General features: G+C 39.0%; 2 protein-coding genes across 8 annotated transcripts in view; both read right to left on the minus strand.

Annotated features, from left to right (window-relative positions):
* The window catches only part of DCK (deoxycytidine kinase), a 37,353-nt gene extending 30,823 nt beyond the window's left edge, over positions 1-6,530 (minus strand). For 2 of the 3 annotated variants that reach the window (XM_054683023.2, XM_054683024.2), the window contains exons 1-2: positions 6,047-6,446; positions 1,789-1,904 (exon numbers count right to left, since the gene is read on the minus strand). In XM_054683023.2, the coding sequence (XP_054538998.1) occupies positions 1,789-1,904; positions 6,047-6,137 (207 nt within the window). In that variant the 5' untranslated portion in view covers positions 6,138-6,446. Of the gene's footprint in view, positions 1-1,788; positions 1,905-6,046 lie in introns of all 3 variants that reach the window. The other variant, XM_517245.8, reaches the window with a different exon arrangement.
* A 5,270-nt stretch (positions 6,531-11,800) lies between these two features.
* Positions 11,801-18,617, minus strand: part of MOB1B (MOB kinase activator 1B) — an 85,541-nt gene continuing 78,724 nt past the window's right edge. For all 5 annotated transcript variants that reach the window (XM_001159188.6, XM_063809582.1, XM_063809579.1 and 2 more), the window contains one exon: positions 11,801-17,987. In XM_001159188.6, the coding sequence (XP_001159188.1) occupies positions 17,910-17,987 (78 nt within the window). In that variant the 3' untranslated portion in view covers positions 11,801-17,909. The remainder of the gene's footprint in view (positions 17,988-18,617) is intronic.

Genomic DNA, 18,617 nt, shown 5'->3' on the forward strand with positions numbered 1-18,617 from the left:
ACCTACAAAATGGGAGAAAATTTTTGCAATCTACCCATCAGACAAAGGGCTAATATCCAGAATCTACAAGGAACTTAAACAAATTTACAAGAAAAAAAAACAAACAACCCAATCAGAAAGTGGGCAAATGATATGAACAGACACTTTTCAAAAGAAGACATTTATGCAGCCAACAAACATGAAAAAAAGCTCATCATCACCAGTCATTAGAGAAATGCAAACCAAACCCACAATGAGATACCATCTCACGCCAGTTAGAATGGTGATCATTAAAAAGTCAGGAAACAACAGATGCTGGAGAGGATGTGGAGAAATAGGAATGCTTTTACACTGTTAGTGGGAGTGTAAATTAGTTCAACCACTGTGGAAGACAGTGTGGCGATTCCTCAAGGATCTAGAACCAGAAATACCATTTGACCCAGCCATCCCATTACTGGGTATATACCCAAAGGATTATAAATTATTCTACCATAAAGACACATGCATATGTATGTTTACTCCAGCGCTATTCACAATAGCAAAGACTTGGAACCAACCCAAATGCCCATCAATGATAGACTGGATAAACAAAATGTGGCACATATACACCAAGGAATACTATGCAGCCATAATAAAAGAATGAGTTCATAACCTTTGCAGGGACATGGATGAAGCTGGAAACCATCAATCTCAGCAAGCTAACACAGGAACAGGAAACCAAACACCGCATGTTCTAACTTGTAAGTGGGAGTTGAACAATGAGAACACATGGGCACAGGGAGGGGAACATCACACACCAGGGCCTGTCGGTGGGGTGGGAGGCAAGGGGAGGGATAGCATTAGGAGAAATACCTAATGTAGATGACGGGTTGACGGGTGCAGCAAACCACCATGGCATGTGTATATCTACATAACAAACCTGCACGTTCTGCACATGTATCCCAGAACTTAAAGGATAACAAAAAAAAAAAAGAAATTTTTATGAAAAAGAAAACTTTTATACTTTACTTAAAGTGCATAAATCTTGAATGCATAGCTTGATAAATTTTACTTTCCTTTTATTTTTGTTGAGACAGTGTCTCATTCTGTCACCCAGGCTGGAGCACAGTGGCGCCATCTCAGCTCACTGCAACCTCCGCTGCCTGGGTTCAAGAAATTCTCCTACCTCGGCTTTACAAGTAGGTGGAATTCAGGTGCCCACCACCACGTTCAGCTAAGTTTTGTATTTTTAGTAGAGACGGCATTTCACCATGTTAACCAGGCTGGTCTTGAACTCCTCACCTCAAGTGATCCGCCCGCCTCAGCCTCCCGAAGTGCTGGGATTACAAGCGTGAGCCACCAACCCTGGCCTCAATGCATGTTTAAACATATAGTCACCCCTCAGTAACCTCAAGAATTGATTCCAGGTTCCACACAGATACCAACATCCACATATACTCAAGTCCTTTATGTAAAATGGTGTAGTATCTGCATATATCCTCCCGAATAGTATAAATCATCTCTAGATTACTTATAATACTTAATACAATGTAAATGCTATATGAACAGTAATCCTGTATTATTTGTATTTTTTTGTATTATTTCTTTCTGAATATTTTCTATTCATGATTGGTTGAATCCATATCAATCCGAAACCCATTGATATGGAGAGCCAACTGTATATATATCCATGTAACCACCACCTAGATGAAGATATATACCTAAAGCGAGATTTGAAAGTTTTATTGAAAAAGAAAAAGAAAAAGAGATTAAGTACTACTGCTCCTCTAAACCAAGAGGTTTTTATCTACTTAAATTTTATTTTCATACCTCAAATTCATCTTGAGTACTTTGAACATTGCACCATCTGGCAACAGGTTCAGGAACCACTTCCCAATCTTCACACAATTGTTTAAGGATATTCACAAATGTTGACTTCCCGGCAGCTGTTGTGAGGAAAGATAAAATTGAGGAAGAAAAGTTGTCAGGAAAAAAAGATGTCAAGTAGTCATTAGCTTTTGCAAGATTTACAATAGCAAGCAACATAAAAAGCCCAAAACATTCAACTTTCTAAACTTTCTCTTCATATTTCTTTAAAAGAAAATGAAAAGGCTCCCTGCCCAATTTCATTAAGCACATTTGTTTTTTATTATGTTTAGTTTAACAATATATTATATTTAATAGTAGGGACAGTCTTGACCTAGAAGTAATACTCCTAATGGCCACCACACCCTTTATATCTGAAGTCACCAAATGTGGTTGTATTAGACATCTCTGGTTAGCATAATGTTCTCTCTCTTTCCCTGTGTGTGCGTGCACACACACACAGATGAACATATAAATAACTTCAATATACTTACAAGCAAAGCTTCCTCTTCCTTATAAATTAGATCCATGGGGAGTAGAAAGAACTTACCTTTGACTTGCAGAACTATATTTAAATCTAGGACATTAGACAGGGCAATAGAAAAGAAGAAAAACCTGGAAGAACTTTAAAGAATTACACACAGAGAAAAAACAGGAGCGAGGCAGTAAAGAAGGTGACACAGGTAGACAGTTTAGAAGAAAAACACAAAGTAAACTGTATCCAGAGGAGAGGAGAAAAACTTTTAACGATAAACTGGATAACAGTGAGATTTAATCATGGTAAAAACACTGGCCACCAAAATTTAGTATGGAGAGTGTAAGCTTAGGGACTGTACAGCATTTAGAAGAATGTTAAGTGGAAGTGGAAGCATATAGAAAGAACACCCCACATTCACTGAGCTAGATGGAAGAGGGAAAGGAGAACATGATGTTCAGAAATAGCACCCAAGGAACAAATCAAAAAATTAGGCATCCACCAGAGTCTGAAAGCACTTAAGGCTACAGCATTCAACTTTCTTCTGACACTGCTTACAAGCAGAAAAATTCATATGGTCATACTTAAAAAGTCTAAGAGTAATAACAGTTACATTTAGTTCAAGCAGAGTAATAACAGCTAGAGTTCCCAATCACACTAACACATCTAGTTCCTTAACTTATTGGGGCAAAGTGGGAGCTAGAAAATAAGCTAATTAATAAATTAATTTTCTATGAAGGCAAAGGAGAACAAGAACCAAAGACACTGATGTTAATACTTTAAAAGGTCATGGAAACTAACAGAATTCCTAATGCCAAGCAGGCATTATAATGCTGAAAGTTATTCTGAACAGACTATTAAGATGAGAAGCAGGTAAGTCCTCCATCAATCTAACATAAGGGAACATTTGAGTAACACAGAACATAAGAAGATGGGTTATATAAATATAAAACTAAAACGACCAAGTAAAGTCCAAATTCTAGGAAAAATAGAGGAATTGCAAAATAGTTTACGCACAGCTTAACAATTTGTGCATTTACAGCTTATTTGGATCTGGCAAATAAGGTGAAGGAGACATGAACAAAAGTGCAAGACCAATAATGAACAGTAACTAACAAAGTCTCAGTGTCAGGGAGACGAAAAATGGCAAGGAACATGCTCCATCTAAACACCAATTGTTGTCATACAGAAATGCAGGCCCGGTGTTAACAGATCTTCAGATTTTTCAAAAGAAGCCAAGAATCTAATTGTTTATGGGAAATCTCAAAACGTTTTCGAGTTAGCAACAAATTTAATTTTTTTTTCTTTAGACACAGGGTCTCACTCCGTAGCCCAGGCTGTAGGGCAGTGGCACAACCACAGCTCACAGCAGCCTCAAACTATAGGTCTCAAAGATCTCCACCTCAGCCTCCTGAGTAGCTAGGACTAAACGTGCATGCTAACACAACTGGCTTTTTTTTTTTTTTTTGAGACTCTGTCACCCAGGCTGGGGTGCAGTGGTGCCATCTCAGCTCACTGCAACTTCTGCCTCCCACATTCAAGTGATCCTCCCACATCAGCATCAGCCGCCTGAGTAGTTGGAGCTACAGGCGTGATCCACTGTGCCTGGCCTAATTTTATTTTTATTTTTCTTAGAGACTAGTTCTCACTATGTTGCCATGCTAGTCTCAAACTCCTGGCCTCAAGCAATCCTCCTGCCTCAGCCTCCCAAAGCACTGGGATTACAAGCTTGAGCCATTGGCCAGTAAAATTTTTTTTCAACCTGTGCAGGCCAATATTGTGCAATTGCAGGCTATCAGTTCGCAACTCCTTTCAGTGTAGGTAAAGGCGAAATCAGTGAAGAATTTTAAGCAGGGGATAACACATGACATTTGCATACAAAAAGACCGCTGCAGAAGTAGTTAAGAGAAACTGGAGATGGGATGATATATTAGGAAATTATTTCAGCTGCTGAAAAGATTAAAGATGCTTTGAGGAAATATTTCTAAATATGATGCTACCTAACTGGATTGGAGAGAGGGAAAGGGGATGAATGTATTGTGGTATTGATCCGAGGGGTTATTCATTCAACTTTACTGTTTTGTTTCTGTGTTTTTAACAGAGTCTTGCTCTGTCACCCAGGCTAGAGTGCAGTAGGGTGATCATGGCTCACTGTGGCCTTGACCTTTGGGCTCAAGCAATCCTCCTGCCTCAGCCTCCTGAGTAGCTGGAGGCACACCAACACATGCAACTAATTTTTTAATTTTTTTGTGGAGATGACTTCTCACTATGTTGCCCAGGCTGATCTGGAACTCCTGGACTCAAGTGATCCTCTTGCCTAAGCCTCCCCAAATCCTGGGATTACAAGTATGAGCCTCCATGCCCTGCCTCAAATTTACTTTTCAGATGGCTTTGTTCAGCCATTTTCTCCTGTCTTTATATATGGTCTTCTTTATTCAGGAAGCAGCTGTCAGAGATTCCATACTAGTAAACATGCACCCTCAAATAACTTACATTGCTAATTATATTATATGGTCTTTCTACTGGTGCTTTAATTCTGGAGCAATGAAATAAGAAGTCCTCTTTGAGAATGCATTTTTTTCTATTCATTTGAATGCTTAAAGCATCTGCTTGCCTGGCCTTTTTCAAGAAGGTACAGTGCTTTGAATGTGGTAAGAATTTTTAAAAATTTGCTGTATGCATGAATGACCAGCACCCAACCTGGAGCTAAAAAAATTTTTTTAAAAATCTATCAAAACAGGAAGTTTCAGGGGTAGGTTTCCTGCGGTTGGAGATACAGAAGAATCGGACGTTGGTGTGTATCTTGCAAAGTGACAGGCATGGCCTAGTCTGCCCCCCATCTGAGTTAACAGAAACGTTAGTGATCTTTGAATCATAATCCAATGTTTACTTGGATGTGGAGTAAGGGGTGAGGAACTCCATGCTATTAAGATCATTAAAGACCTCTTTGCTTGTACTCGAATGTTTCGAGTTTCGTTAATAATATAGCTAAAACAATGCTTCGCTAATAATATAGCTAAAAAACTGTAAACAACCCTGAGGTCCACAACTAGAAAATGGATAAACGATGGTACATCCATGCAATGGAATACTACTCAGCAATAAAAAGAAACAAACCACAGACACAAGTAACATGAATGAATTTCAAAAGCATTATGCTAAATGAAAGACGCCAGACACAAAAGGCGATATAGCCTATGATTCCATTTATATGGCATTCTGGAAAAGGCAACACTTGCAGGGATAGAAATCAAATCAGTGGGTGCCCAGGGAATAGGAAGGGTGGAGGGGGCTGAATACAAAGGAGCAGGTAGGAACTTTCTGAGGTGATGAAAATGTTCTGTATCTCGATCATGGTGATAGCAAAAGGCATAATGTTTGTCAAACCTCATAGAAGAGTACACCTAAAAAGGGTGAATTTAATGTAAGTTACACCTCAAGAAATCTAATACCCTTCCCCCGCTTCCCTTTGCGAGTTCCCAACAAAGAGGGAGCAGAGGCTCAAAGCGCGCCTCACAGAGACCGCAGGCCTGGCGCCCAGTCTGACCCCGGGGACCGCAGTCACCCCGTGGAGCGGGAGGTAAGGGAAGGATGCTCTGGGTGGGAAAGGAAGCCGAGGCCGCGTCCACACCGCCAGGCTGGAGGGAAAGCCCTCACCGAGGAGCTGCGAGAGATGCGGCGAAGGGAAGCTTCAGCCACTGCCGCGACACCCCAGCCTTGCGTCCCACATTTCCGGAGGCTCCTTACCGATGTTCCCTTCGATGGAGATTTTCTTGATGCGGGTCCCCTCAGAGCTGGCTGAGAGAGACGGGCAGCTTCTCTTGGGCGGGGTGGCCATTCCTTAGTCTTGTGGCGGCCCAGAGCTCGTCCGGCAGAGAGGGCTGGGAGGCGGCCACAGGTGCGCGCACTGGAGCTCGCGGCGCCGCTAAGCCAGATCCTGACCTGCCGGGTCAGCTAGTGAGCTCACCGGCCCGCCGGCGGGTGTCGGGGTTTGACTTTGGCGCGCGGAGGCAGCTGAGGACACTGGCGGGCCTGCGGAACGGCCCCGCCCTCCTCAAGCCGCGCTCCCTAGCTGCCCCTCGGCCCTCGCCCGCCTCCAGCGCGGGTTCCCGCGTGCGCGCTCCGCACGCCAGGTCACGTGGAGGCCGGGGCGGGGCCGCGCGTGTGGCGGAAGGCCTCTGCCCCCAGCAGCCAGGCGCCCGGGCGGGGCGCGGGAAGAGGTTCCGGAGTCGGGTGGGGAGGAAGGGTGGACCCCAGAGGCCTGAGGGCGCTGGAGGGCAGAGGGCGTCACCTGCAGTGGGCCGTGCCAGGCTTTGGAAAACCCGCCTCTCTAGTGGGCCTGTTGGAGATGAACAGACGCGTCTGGACAGAACTGGATAGACTTAAAGCTTTGAACTCATCTGGGGAGAAGGCACTGTGTGGTAGGAAAATCAAATGGATTTACTGTGGCTTCTCAGCCTAGAGGAAGACTATCAGGCGAAGTGCCGTCCTTGGGAATCGCACTGCCCACTTAGAGAGCCAGGCTGTTTTCTTCTATGTGCTTTTCATTAATTAACGAAGTCTAGTGCCAGAAATACCGTCATTAGCCCATTTACCTGCCAGTGGGAAAACAGGCACTGAGAGGCTGCTTGTTCCAAGTGTCAAAGTCAGTAAGTGAAACTGGGATGGGAATTTAGGTAGTCAGATGCCACCCACAGGAGGCCTTTCCAGATCTCCCATACCGCTGTCCATTTGATTTGGATGCACGACCATGCTGTATAGAAGTTAGCACGTTGGGTAGGTAGGTTTCTGTTCAGCTGTTAACTCAGCCTGCCCGACACCTGGCACATAGGTAACAAAATGTACTGTATGTTGAATTTTTGAATGTCTACTCATGTGCCATGTACTCTGCTAGAATACTCATCTAGATGGGACAAATGCAGTGTAGGATTTGTCCCAGCTAGATGAGTGCATTTTTAGTCAGGGTAAAGACCTAATGAGGCAAGAGAATAGGGAATTAGGGTAACCAAGGGTTAAGGCATAAGCAAAAGAACAGCAGGTGCAGCAATTTCTAGGCAAGACTAGGCAGCATACAGGCCACACCTTCACTCCTGTGATTACAAGACAGAAGTTTCCACATCGCCTCTGATTGTCCTCGGCCATCACCATTTCAGCCTCTGATTGGTCGCAGGCCAATCCTTCATAGGGTGCAACCAATTGGACGACTGTAAAGGGCACCTAGGGATTTACCAAATTCTTTTAGCCTAGTAACCCTTAAGAACACTGCAATTGGGACTCTTGAAGCACTTGCTTCGCTTCAATAAATTTGTGCTTTTGTTACTTCGTTCTTTTGTCGTTTTGTCTTTCGTTGCTTCTTTTGTTGCTTTGTTTCTACGTTTTGTTCAATTCTTTGTTCAACACGCCAAAAACCCAGACAACTCAGTCAAGACTTCCCATCCAGTAACACTAATAAACCGGATATTACCCAGTCTGGAAGTTATCTGGTCCAAATTGTCTACAGAAACCAAAGGCCTTGCTATTCTTTTTTACATTGCAACTATCATCAGACCTGAAATGCATCTAAATGTGTAGCCAGAAGGGGAAAATGGTGACTCCATCCTCAGAAATAAAGAGCAGAAATTAAAATGTGAATCCTCGGGGATCACATTTTCCAGGATTAAACAGCAAGAATCATTCTATGTAACTGCCCTATATTATTCTGTTATGCAATTATTTTGTATATATTACTTTTACTTATCCCCATAGTGATTAATAGCAAGATCCTAGGAATATAAGAGGCCTGAATAGTTGTCATCAGGTATAGCAAGGAAGTTGGGAGAAAGGTGCTGGGGAAGCTAATAGGTATCACATTTCACAGCCAAGCTTGGGGGAAAACTCATGAAATGGTAAGAGTACTGGCAGCTACCGAGAGGAGGAAGGCAAGTCTCTTGAGACCTTCAACAGGAAAGCAGAGCTGGTCCTGGATGGATGTCATAAAGAGGCTTGGGGTTAAGCAGTAGAAATCTCCAAGTGTGGTTTCCACAAAAAAGACCCACACAAGAAGTATCTTACAATGATGAAGAGTTTAAGCACTGGAAAATGAAAGATTTCAAACACCAGTTCTACCAGTTTCTGGCTGCAAAAACTTGAATTCATCTGAGCTTAAGAGTATACTTTGAAAAATACAAATGTGGGAAGCTGAGGCAGGTGAATCGCTTGAGCCCAGGAGTTTGAGACTAGCCTGGGCAACATGGCAAAACTCTTGTCTCTACAAAAAATAGAAAAATTAGCCAGGCGCCTGTAGTCCCAACTATTTGGGAGGCTGAGGTGCGAGAATTACCGAAGCCAGGGAGTCAAGGCTGCAGTGAGCCAAGATCATGCCACTGTACTCCAGTGAGACCCTGTCTCAACTAACAACAACAAAGTAAATGGGGGAAGCAAAGAATCTAGCTTTTTTGGCATTAAGTCCAGCATAATTTCCCATTTTCCTACACGACCTGGGGGTAACACAAGGAGAGAACAGAGAAAAGCACTTTTCAAAACATCTTGATTTTTGGTCCACAATCTCTTATCTAAAACCCTGGCAGCCAGATGTTTCAGAATTAAAAACTTTTAGAAAAGATTTTTAAAAAAGAAATTCTAAACTTTGGAACTGGCTGGACGCAGTGGCTCTTGCCTATAATCCCAGCACTTTGGGAGGTACTCTGGAATGCTTGAGCTCAGGAATTCGAGACCAACCAGGGAAACATGGCGAAACTAATAGAAAAAATACAAAAATTAGCTGGTTGTGGTGGCACACACCTGTGGTCCCAGCTACTCAGGAGGCTGAGGTGGGAGGATGGTTTGGGCCTGCAAAGTTTTAGCTTTAGTAAGCTATGATCGCGCCACTGCATGCCAGCCTGAGTGACACAGCAGCAAGACCCCGTCTCAAAAATAAAATTTGGAATCGAAACTTTAGAAACGATACAGTGCATATACTGTATATTAATTATTAAGTAAGCACCCCCACTCCCCCTGCAGAGGTGTTAAATCAAATGCACTAATATTTTGCAGTGAAACAAAGAGTGTTAACATGAAGTGGGATAAAGACTATCAACATCTGGTCAGAATAAGTTCGCACTGAATTCAAAAAAAATACCTTTGGGGCCAAGCACGGTGGCTCACGCCTGTAATCCCAACACTGTGGGAGGCCGAGATGGACAGATTACCTGAGTTCAGGAGTTCGAGACCAGCCTGGCCAACATGGCGAAACCCTGTCTCTACTAAAGATACAAAAACTAGCCGGGCGTGGTGGTGTGTGCCTGTGGTCCCAGCTAATTGGGAGGCTGAGGCTGGAGAATCGCTTGCACCCGGGAGGCGGAAGTTGCATTAAGCCAAGATCATGCCACTGCACTCCAGCCTGGATGAGAGTGAGACCCCGTCTCAAAAAAACAAACAAAAAAATTTTGGTTTTCTGAGCTTTTCAGGTTTTGAAACTGCAGATAAGAGACAGGATACAGCACACCCAGCCAGTCATGATCGTGCTGCCACCTAATCCTTTCTTACCAGAAATTTTACTACTCCTTCAATTTGGGAATTTTCTCCTGTGGGAATTCTAGTGTAACTAAAGAATGAGACAGCGTTCTGACTGACAACATACAGGTTTATTAGGAAAACTAAATCAACCCAGAAAATAATAAAAAGCAGAAAAAATAAGAGACCCTGAACATTAAGTAGTGGTTACACAGCCCATGAGTTTGTCTACACAAACTCAACTACTTCTGTAAAATGATGTTTATCAACTTAATAAGCTTGGTTATAAATTCCCCCTTGTAATCTTCATTAGTGCCTAGAAAACAGGGGGTACAGAAGCCATCATAAATGCAAGAGTGGGAGTCAGTGTGCTTCCTGCAAATCTGAAATCTGAAAGCAAAATAACATACTAGAAGAGCATAGGAGCCATCAGATGTATATAGCTTAGCAAAGAAAGCTGTTTTACTACATGCTTGTAAAGTGGACTGAGGTCATCAAGAAAATGTGACACTGTATTCATCATGCTGTAACAGGAGCATGTACAATTTCTTAGTAAAACTTCTACTAAACATGGTTGTTTAAACCTTAGAGGAATAATTAGAATCTTTGTGTTGCAAAATGCTCATTGCAGATGTTATATAAGGGATTAACAACTTATAATACATTTAGTACAACAGAGGTAAATGAACCTAATTATCAAAATGTAGGTAATTTTACAATATATATTTCTTTACACACAATAAATGAATAACAGGGTGGGTTTTTTTTTTTTATTTTTTGAGACGGAGTCTTGCTCTGTCGCCCAGGCTGGAGTGCAGTGGCACAATCCGCCTCTCGGATTCAAGCAATTCTCCTGCCTCAGCCTCCCGAGTAACTGGGACAACAGGCACGCGCCACCTAATTAGCACGTGCCCGGCTAATTTTTTAATGTATTTTTTAGTAGAGACGGGGTTTCCCCACATTGGCCAGGCAGGTCTCAACTCCTGAGCTCGTGATCCGCCCACCTCGGCCTCCCTAAGTGCTGGGATTACAGGCGTGAGCCACTGCGCCCGGCCCACAGGGCGTTTTTAAAGCATGCAGACACAGTCCACAACAGCATTGGCTAGCATTTCAACTAGTCTTTCTCCCAAATACCATTAAGTGACTTTGAGCAACTGTGGCTACTACCATTAAATATTCTTAACCTGAAGATTCAAACACAAATGCCTCTAACATAAATACTTCTGATACTCTGAGAAGACTTCTAAAATACACGTTTTGGCCACGCCTATAATCCCAGCACTTTGGGAAGCCAAAGCTCGTGGGTCACCTTAGGTCAGGAGTTTTGAGACCAGCCTGGCCAACATGGTGAAACCCTGTCTCTACTAAAAATACAAAACATTAGCCGGACATAGTGGCATATGCCTGTAATCCCAGCTACTTGGGAGGCTGAGGCAGGAGAATCACTTGAACCCAGGAGGTGGAAGTTGCAGTGAGCTGAGGTCGTGCCATTGCACTCCAGCCTGGGCAACAGAGCAAGACTCCGTCTCATAAATAAAATAAAATAAAATACACATTTCCTTTTGGAACTTGGTAAATGATTCTCCAATATTATTAATATTCCTTAATGATCTGTAATGAAGACAAAATATTAAATAATAGCTTGGTGAAAAGGTCAACAAATGATTATTACTGTGCTAACTGTTCTCACTGTAATAGTATATATTATAGAAAACATACACCTGCATACTGCAGAATAAAGAAAAAAGTGAAAAAAGTAAAACAGAAACACTGGTTTCAAGTTCAGACACAGTAGGGTTTTAAAACCCTAATCCAAATCAGTGACTTGTACAATTTCTGAGCTTTAGTTTTCTAAGATGTTAAGACACTGGTTGTTGTGAACATTACAGAAAATAGTGCCTAACAAATTTTAAATGCTCAACATATTCCATATGCCATCAATATTTCCCTTGGAATGTGTTTAGTGTGGGAATGCCTATAGCAAAAATAAACAGTAATGCAAAGTCAGGATTCATGGCCAAATGTAACTATTTATTCATTTTTTTCTTATAAACATTGAGTTTCTTCTTTTAAAAAAAAACAAACACCTAGAATTTAAATATTTCCCATCCCATCACATACAAGTCTGTATACATTATTTACATCTTTTGAATAAAACATATTACAGATTTTCTGACATCAGTATCCCTTTTTAAACATAAATGAAGCAATTAAACTTTGATCAGTAACAACTACAATTTGCATAATCTGGCACAGTTTGTAATATAGCGCCTATGTTGGATTTCATAACTTAGATGATTTTTCCCCTTCTAGTTACTTGATTATAAGAGAGAAACTGTCTCCATGAGAGTAGTTCCCTGTCTTTATGCACTCTTCTCAATACTTGCACAGTGTAAATGCCGCCCTTATTCTTCCATTACTTGGCACTGACAATATTCCTCTGCTTTTGTCTTCAGAAATGATTTCTATTTGAACTTTAAGTGTTCTCATATATACTGTATTCTCTTTCAACCCAGATTTCATGACACTGTTCCTAGTGGTAATTCTATGCAGTAAAAGTTAAACCTATAGGAAAAGTTCAAATAAAACATCAAGTAAGTGTTTCCTACAAGATTAGTGCCCTCACCACCCTGGTTATGCATGTACAATAATAAATACAAGTTAGTAGCTCCAAAAAAACTACTTTCCCTAAAAAGTCATTTCTGTCGAACAATTTAAGGAGCAAAGCATCCTTAAAATGAAAATGCACTAATCTTTTTTACAACCTGCACAATTAAGTATTTCAGAAAAACAAAAACTTGTGCAAAATGGTAAGAAACGCCCACCTATACCAATTTAATATTAAATCAGATGAGAACATGAATTTACAAGTAAAAAACAATTTAATATTAATATATAAATTAAATATTGAAATTTTAACTTTGTATCACTAATAATCTCAGCTTCAGTGAAATAATTTAAAGAAAGCTGTCAAACGCTAATTTCCTAAATAAACTGAAACCTATGAATTGACAGTAAATACTTCAGAATCTCTAACAATGAAGACCTGCAAAATCAGCCTAATTATTTTCCAGTGTGTGTGTACACGCACAGTGGAAAAACATACAGCTGGAAAAAGCCAGTGATTTTACTATCCACCTTTGAGAACTATAGCCCATATTTTTCAATTATTTAGTTCTATATGCAGAAAAAGTTATTACATTTGCAAAACTCATTTTTGTATTTTCTCTCTTTTGTCAAAATGTGAATCAGTTCAGCTACAAGTGACAGACATATAGTGCAGTTTTATACCTTCAAAATGGATTATTCTCTGTGATCAGCCTATTAGGAAAGCCTTAAAAATTCAGAATCATCTGTGGTCACAAGTTTTGTTACATCTTCAAATTAAACTTTTCCATTAAATCTTAAGATAGCTTTACTGCTAAACATTTATCATATCATACACAATTAAGGTGATAGCTGAACAACAGTGATTTCCACGGTAACTTTTAATATTACAACAAAACTCTGATATTTAAGTTATTTAAGAGTAGTCCTTAAAGTGTTTCTAAGAATTGGTATATATTCTTTAATTTCAAAATAAGCTTAAAGTATAAATCTGTGTTTTTAAGAATTGGTAGATTCTTTAATATCCCAGATAAATTTCAAAATAAGGTAAGTTTTCTTATTGGTATGCAGTCACATTTCCAAATTATAAATATATTTTTGGTCCCACATCTTTTAAAAAGACATTAAAAGTTATAAATATATGAAAAGGTTATACAATTCTAAATATTTTGTGATATGTAGGCTTAAAACTCAGCATAATTAGTATATGAAACTTATTCCTATTTCTTTGTACAAAAATCTCCAGTCTTTTATTAAAGTCAAATTGTTCATCTGAGTGAAAACATTTAAAAAAAAATGGCAGTAAAGGCTGTTGTCTCCTTAAACTACTTCTATCTTAAATATTGGATCCACTTTTCCATAGTATCCATTCAATCAATACTATCCTACAGTAGTTAAAATTAAATTGAGAAGTTTTCATGAAAAGGAACAAAAATAGAAAACAAGTTCTAGAGAAAGGACTTGGTTTTTTTCCATTAGTATATCTAACTAAGGTAATTAAGGTAAGGTAATTAAGCTGAATGTTTTTAAAAAGTAAAACCTCCACATCCAAGTGATATTTTCCACTTCAAAATAGTGACATCAGGAAACTATTCTTTTATTCAATGATGCTACCAATGCTTAAAACATTCTCTTGTGCAAATTCGGAAATCATGGCACTTTCCTTTGAACTTCCCTAATGGTTTAGCTCCAGAGAACAGCCAAATTTAAATTACAGTTGAGCTGATGATTAAGATAGGTCATACTGGCTGGCTGTGGTGGCTCACACCTGTAATCCCAGCACTTTGGGAGGCTGGGGAGGGCGGATCACTTGAGGTCAGGAGTTTGAGACCAGCCTGGCCAATATGTTGAAACCCCATCTCTACTAAAAATACGAAAATTAGCCAGGTGTGGTGCTGCCTGTAATCCCAGCTACTTGGGAGGCTGAGGCAGGAGAAATGCTTGAACCCAGGAGGTGGAGGTTGCAGTGAGCTGAGATCATGCCATTGTACTCCAGCCCGGGCAACAGAGCAAGACTCCATCTTAAAGAAATAAAAATAAAAAAAATAAAAAAAATTTAAAAAGGTCATATTAAGCTGCCAAAAGTGTTTAGTGTAACTAAAATGATGAAACTGATTTTCCTGCATAATAACAAACTGCTTTTCATGGCATGCTCTAGAACAGTTCCAAAAACATTATACTTTTGCAGTATAGCTGGAATAAACAGTGCTCCCAGAAGAACCACTCTGAAGATGAACTCTTATTTGGATGTTAAGGCATGACTTATTCACCTTAAAAAGAAAGTTCTACAACTCAATATTTGTATCTCACATATTCTACCATTTCAGTGGTTATCAAAACCTGTCTCAGAGAGGGGTAAACAAAAGTATAAATGAAATGTTGTTTTGCTATTTTCCCATAAGCAAGGAAAATGCTAATATATAAAATGGAGTCTGGTGGTTATATATGTAATATATAAATATCCACATCATCTCTATTTCCTGATAAGAGATTGTAGTGTTTTATCCATCCTGATAAGACAGGCAGTAACTCAGTCTGAGATATATTATACATAAAACGTATCTTCTCCTACCTAATACATTTTATGGTGACCATTTAGAATTTACAAATGACTAACAGAGGGAAGGTAGAAAGAGACTGCAATTAAAAGTCTTCCAATTTAAGGTAAATTAACCTCCAAAACCTCTACCAGCAACTAACATGCTTGTTATTTTAGTGCAGTCTAATGCCATGGTTTTTAAGAGAAAGGGAATAATCAAGTCAGCAAATGAAAGCCAGTAGCACCATCTACTGCTAATTAAAATATTTTCACTCTTTTTGTTATTAATTTCTCTCTACCACCACTACTCCTCAATTAAAGTAATTCCAAAACATTGCTTCATATCAACATTTAACCAAAAAAAGCATTGTGTGTGACAATAATACTATGTTAACTTACTACTTTATATTTTATGGGATGCTTTTATCAAAGGATAAGAAAACCAACTGTTGCTTTATAGCTACGTATTAATATAGAGAGCAAGGGGGAAAATAATTATCTTGGTTACTTACAAATTAATTAAAGAAATCCAAAAAGAATCCAACAGACATTTATCAGCAAACTCTGCTGCAGAACAAAGCACTGATCCTTATATTTAAAAGGGCATCTTACTAACTTTCATGGGAACCAACCAAATCAAATCAACCTTTTATTACATCAGTTCTTTCACTTTCTGATTTTTTCCTTACTTGTAGCCATGTAACACCATGTGCAATGCCAGGCCTCTCCCCTAGAGAACTGCTATGCTTTGTTACCATATATACACATATATACATCTCCTTACTTCCCAGTGACTGTGATTAAAGAAATACTCTAAGCAGGCACCTGAGATTCTGGCACAGTGAAAACAAACTATCTACATATAGTGGGAAAGTAGGTCTTACTACTAAAAACAAGTACAGTGTACTACTGTATAAGGCTTGAAAGGGCAAGATTAATTTTTCACTATTCTCTCTATACTTGGCTATTGCAACTCCTTTTTTACTAGATTGATATGAAGTCAAATACAATATGGAAGACTGAGTAATTCTGTGCTTCATTTTCCTATATAGACAAGATTCAAAATCACCTCACAAATTTTATTTCTGAATCCACCCATAATGATTCATATTATCTATCTGAATACAAAAAGATTTAAGGAAATTAACTAGCTCTGACTGCAGTTTATAAATAAGCTTTACCAATAAATGTCCAAGATATTTAACTCTGCCAGGCTTTCCTGTTACTTCTACTGTTGGTACTTGGTAAATAATTGCTAGAAATGAAGTGGAGAAAAAGGCAGTTTCTAGTCAACATAATTGTAATGGCATTAAATTGTATCACTGCTCTACTTTAATGGCAAAACAAATTCATTTAATTTTAGATTCTTTTCTACTGAGTGTTTTTAATCTATACTATTTCAGAGCAAGCATTTCTTCCTAGATGTGAAAAAGGTGTATGTTTCAACTGAAGGAAGGATATATATTTCTAACTGAAGAAAGATTTATCGAAAATGACAAAACTAAAACTGGATTTCTAAAAAGGGTATTTTCTAGAATAAAACTGAAGTGGAAAAATTAATATTTATTCTAAAAACTAAGTTTCTGAAATTGTTATTTATGGTAATAATTCACTAGAAAGTCATGGCGAATAAAATTTAGAAGTTAATAACTACTGAATTAGCATTTTTCATTATCTAATACTGCTGCAAAGAAAAACATTTCCTTTCATGGTGGAAAAACCAGAAGTCAGAATGCTTCAAACTGGACCTATAATAACCAAAGAAGGTATGGTATCATCTTAAAATGACAGGCAAACATCAGCTCCATTCACTGAATGGAAATGCTAAGAAGTGATCAATTTCCCCCAACAGTCCTTAAATTCCATGTTTAATGTCTGTACCTAAAATTAATAATTTATTTTTAACTTCTCATGGAAGTTGATTCCTAAAAGGAAGTCTCTAAGACTTTGTTTATAAGTAATTGATTAAAATCTTCATGCCATTCTATTCAAAGGTTTTCAGACAAAACTTTCTAGAACTTGACTCCCCATCCCTAACTCCTCATACATACGAACATCTCCATGCCCCCAGCCAAATACACATTCCTATCCCCTCCTCTTCAAAGTAGAAGGGAATTCTGCAGACTTACGGCTCATTTGGCAATTACTAGGAAACCTCACAGTTCAGCATCACCTCTGAAGATGGCAATCCTATATATAACCTGAATTTTTACATCTACAGTGCAGTTAACATGTAGAAAGAAGCCAAAATGTAATACATTTCAACATCCTCAAGTTTCAGTATCACAGATATCAAGAGGTGGGAAAAGACCTGCTTGTAGAGCTTTAAGCATTGTTGAATGTAATATATTACCATCAATATAAAAAATAATTAAGAAATATTTTTTATGTTCTACATGCATACCTTTACAAATTCTGTTTCTTCAAAGCAGTAAAGGCTGGAAATCACCATTTTAGGTAAACTATGGCTTTTATCATAGATATTTTACAACATGCACCAGTAAGTGCCCTGGGTAGTAATCCTAATATTGTTTCAAGCCCTGTTCAGTTCTATATCTATGTTTTGCACCTCAGAAGTGAGCCTGCCAAGGCACTTAAAAACATAACTCTTTTGGGGACTTCAAAAATGGGCCACAATTTATACCACACAGAAACCAATCCATCAGCAGTTCAATCAACAAGCACTTTCTTGCAGCACACAATATTATTAAAAAACTCCTCAAGTAACCAAAACCAAGTTTGAAAACACTAAGATAAATTTACCCTTATCAAGTGTATAGAGAATGGTTCTTGGCTTCCCCTAGCAATAGAATATGGTTTCACATAATCAGAATAAAGAAAAAGGAACCCAAACAAGCCCCCGCCCCCAAACCTAGGACAAAAACAATCCAGATAAAAACAAAATATAACAAAATCCCCAATACACTCCACACTGCTTCATTTGAGGAACAATCTGCACAGCTCTGCATCCTTTTATCTGTCTTTTGAGGTGAGTTTTTCAATCAGTTCTTGGAGTGGTGCAAGTTCTCTTCTATCAATAAGGTTGAATTCCTATGCATGATAAGGAAAGGCAGAATAAATAGCAAAAACATTATTTGCATCTTATTCCAAAGTAAATTACCATGAACATTTGTTGGAAATTAGCTTTTGAAGTACATAAAAGTAGATTATTTTTTTCTTGTTCACTAGGTCTGTGTCTTGGGTAAATCACTTAACCACTCCTGATGTTATGCTTTTACATCTGTGACATTAGGATAAATCCCCCTATCTCATAAAATTATTGCGGGGACTAAATGTGATACTGGATGTTAACTACTTCATGTAATGCCTGACACAAAGTAACAATAAATGGGAGTTGCTGCTTCCTGTTGAAAGGAATGATCTGGACACCATTTAAATACAGTTAACCAAGTAGACATACACACACACACAAAACACTAGCATCTCAGGCAAATTCAGCATTATATGAAAAGCCAAAACCTGGTTACAAACTAACGTATCTGCAAGCTATCAAAAGATATGGTAGGAAAATAACACGAATATGGTTGAATCCACAAATGATAAATTAAAGTCCTGTGAAGAACAAATGAGAAAGCCTGAATTTAATTTGTGCTCCTTTAGAAATTCCACCCGTCATTCTGAAGTTCACTTCTGAATAGATTTCCCCTGAACTATAAACTA

The sequence above is a fragment of the Pan troglodytes genome, chromosome 3, assembly GCF_028858775.2.
Source record: "Pan troglodytes isolate AG18354 chromosome 3, NHGRI_mPanTro3-v2.0_pri, whole genome shotgun sequence".
Lineage (NCBI taxonomy): Eukaryota > Metazoa > Chordata > Mammalia > Primates > Hominidae > Pan > Pan troglodytes.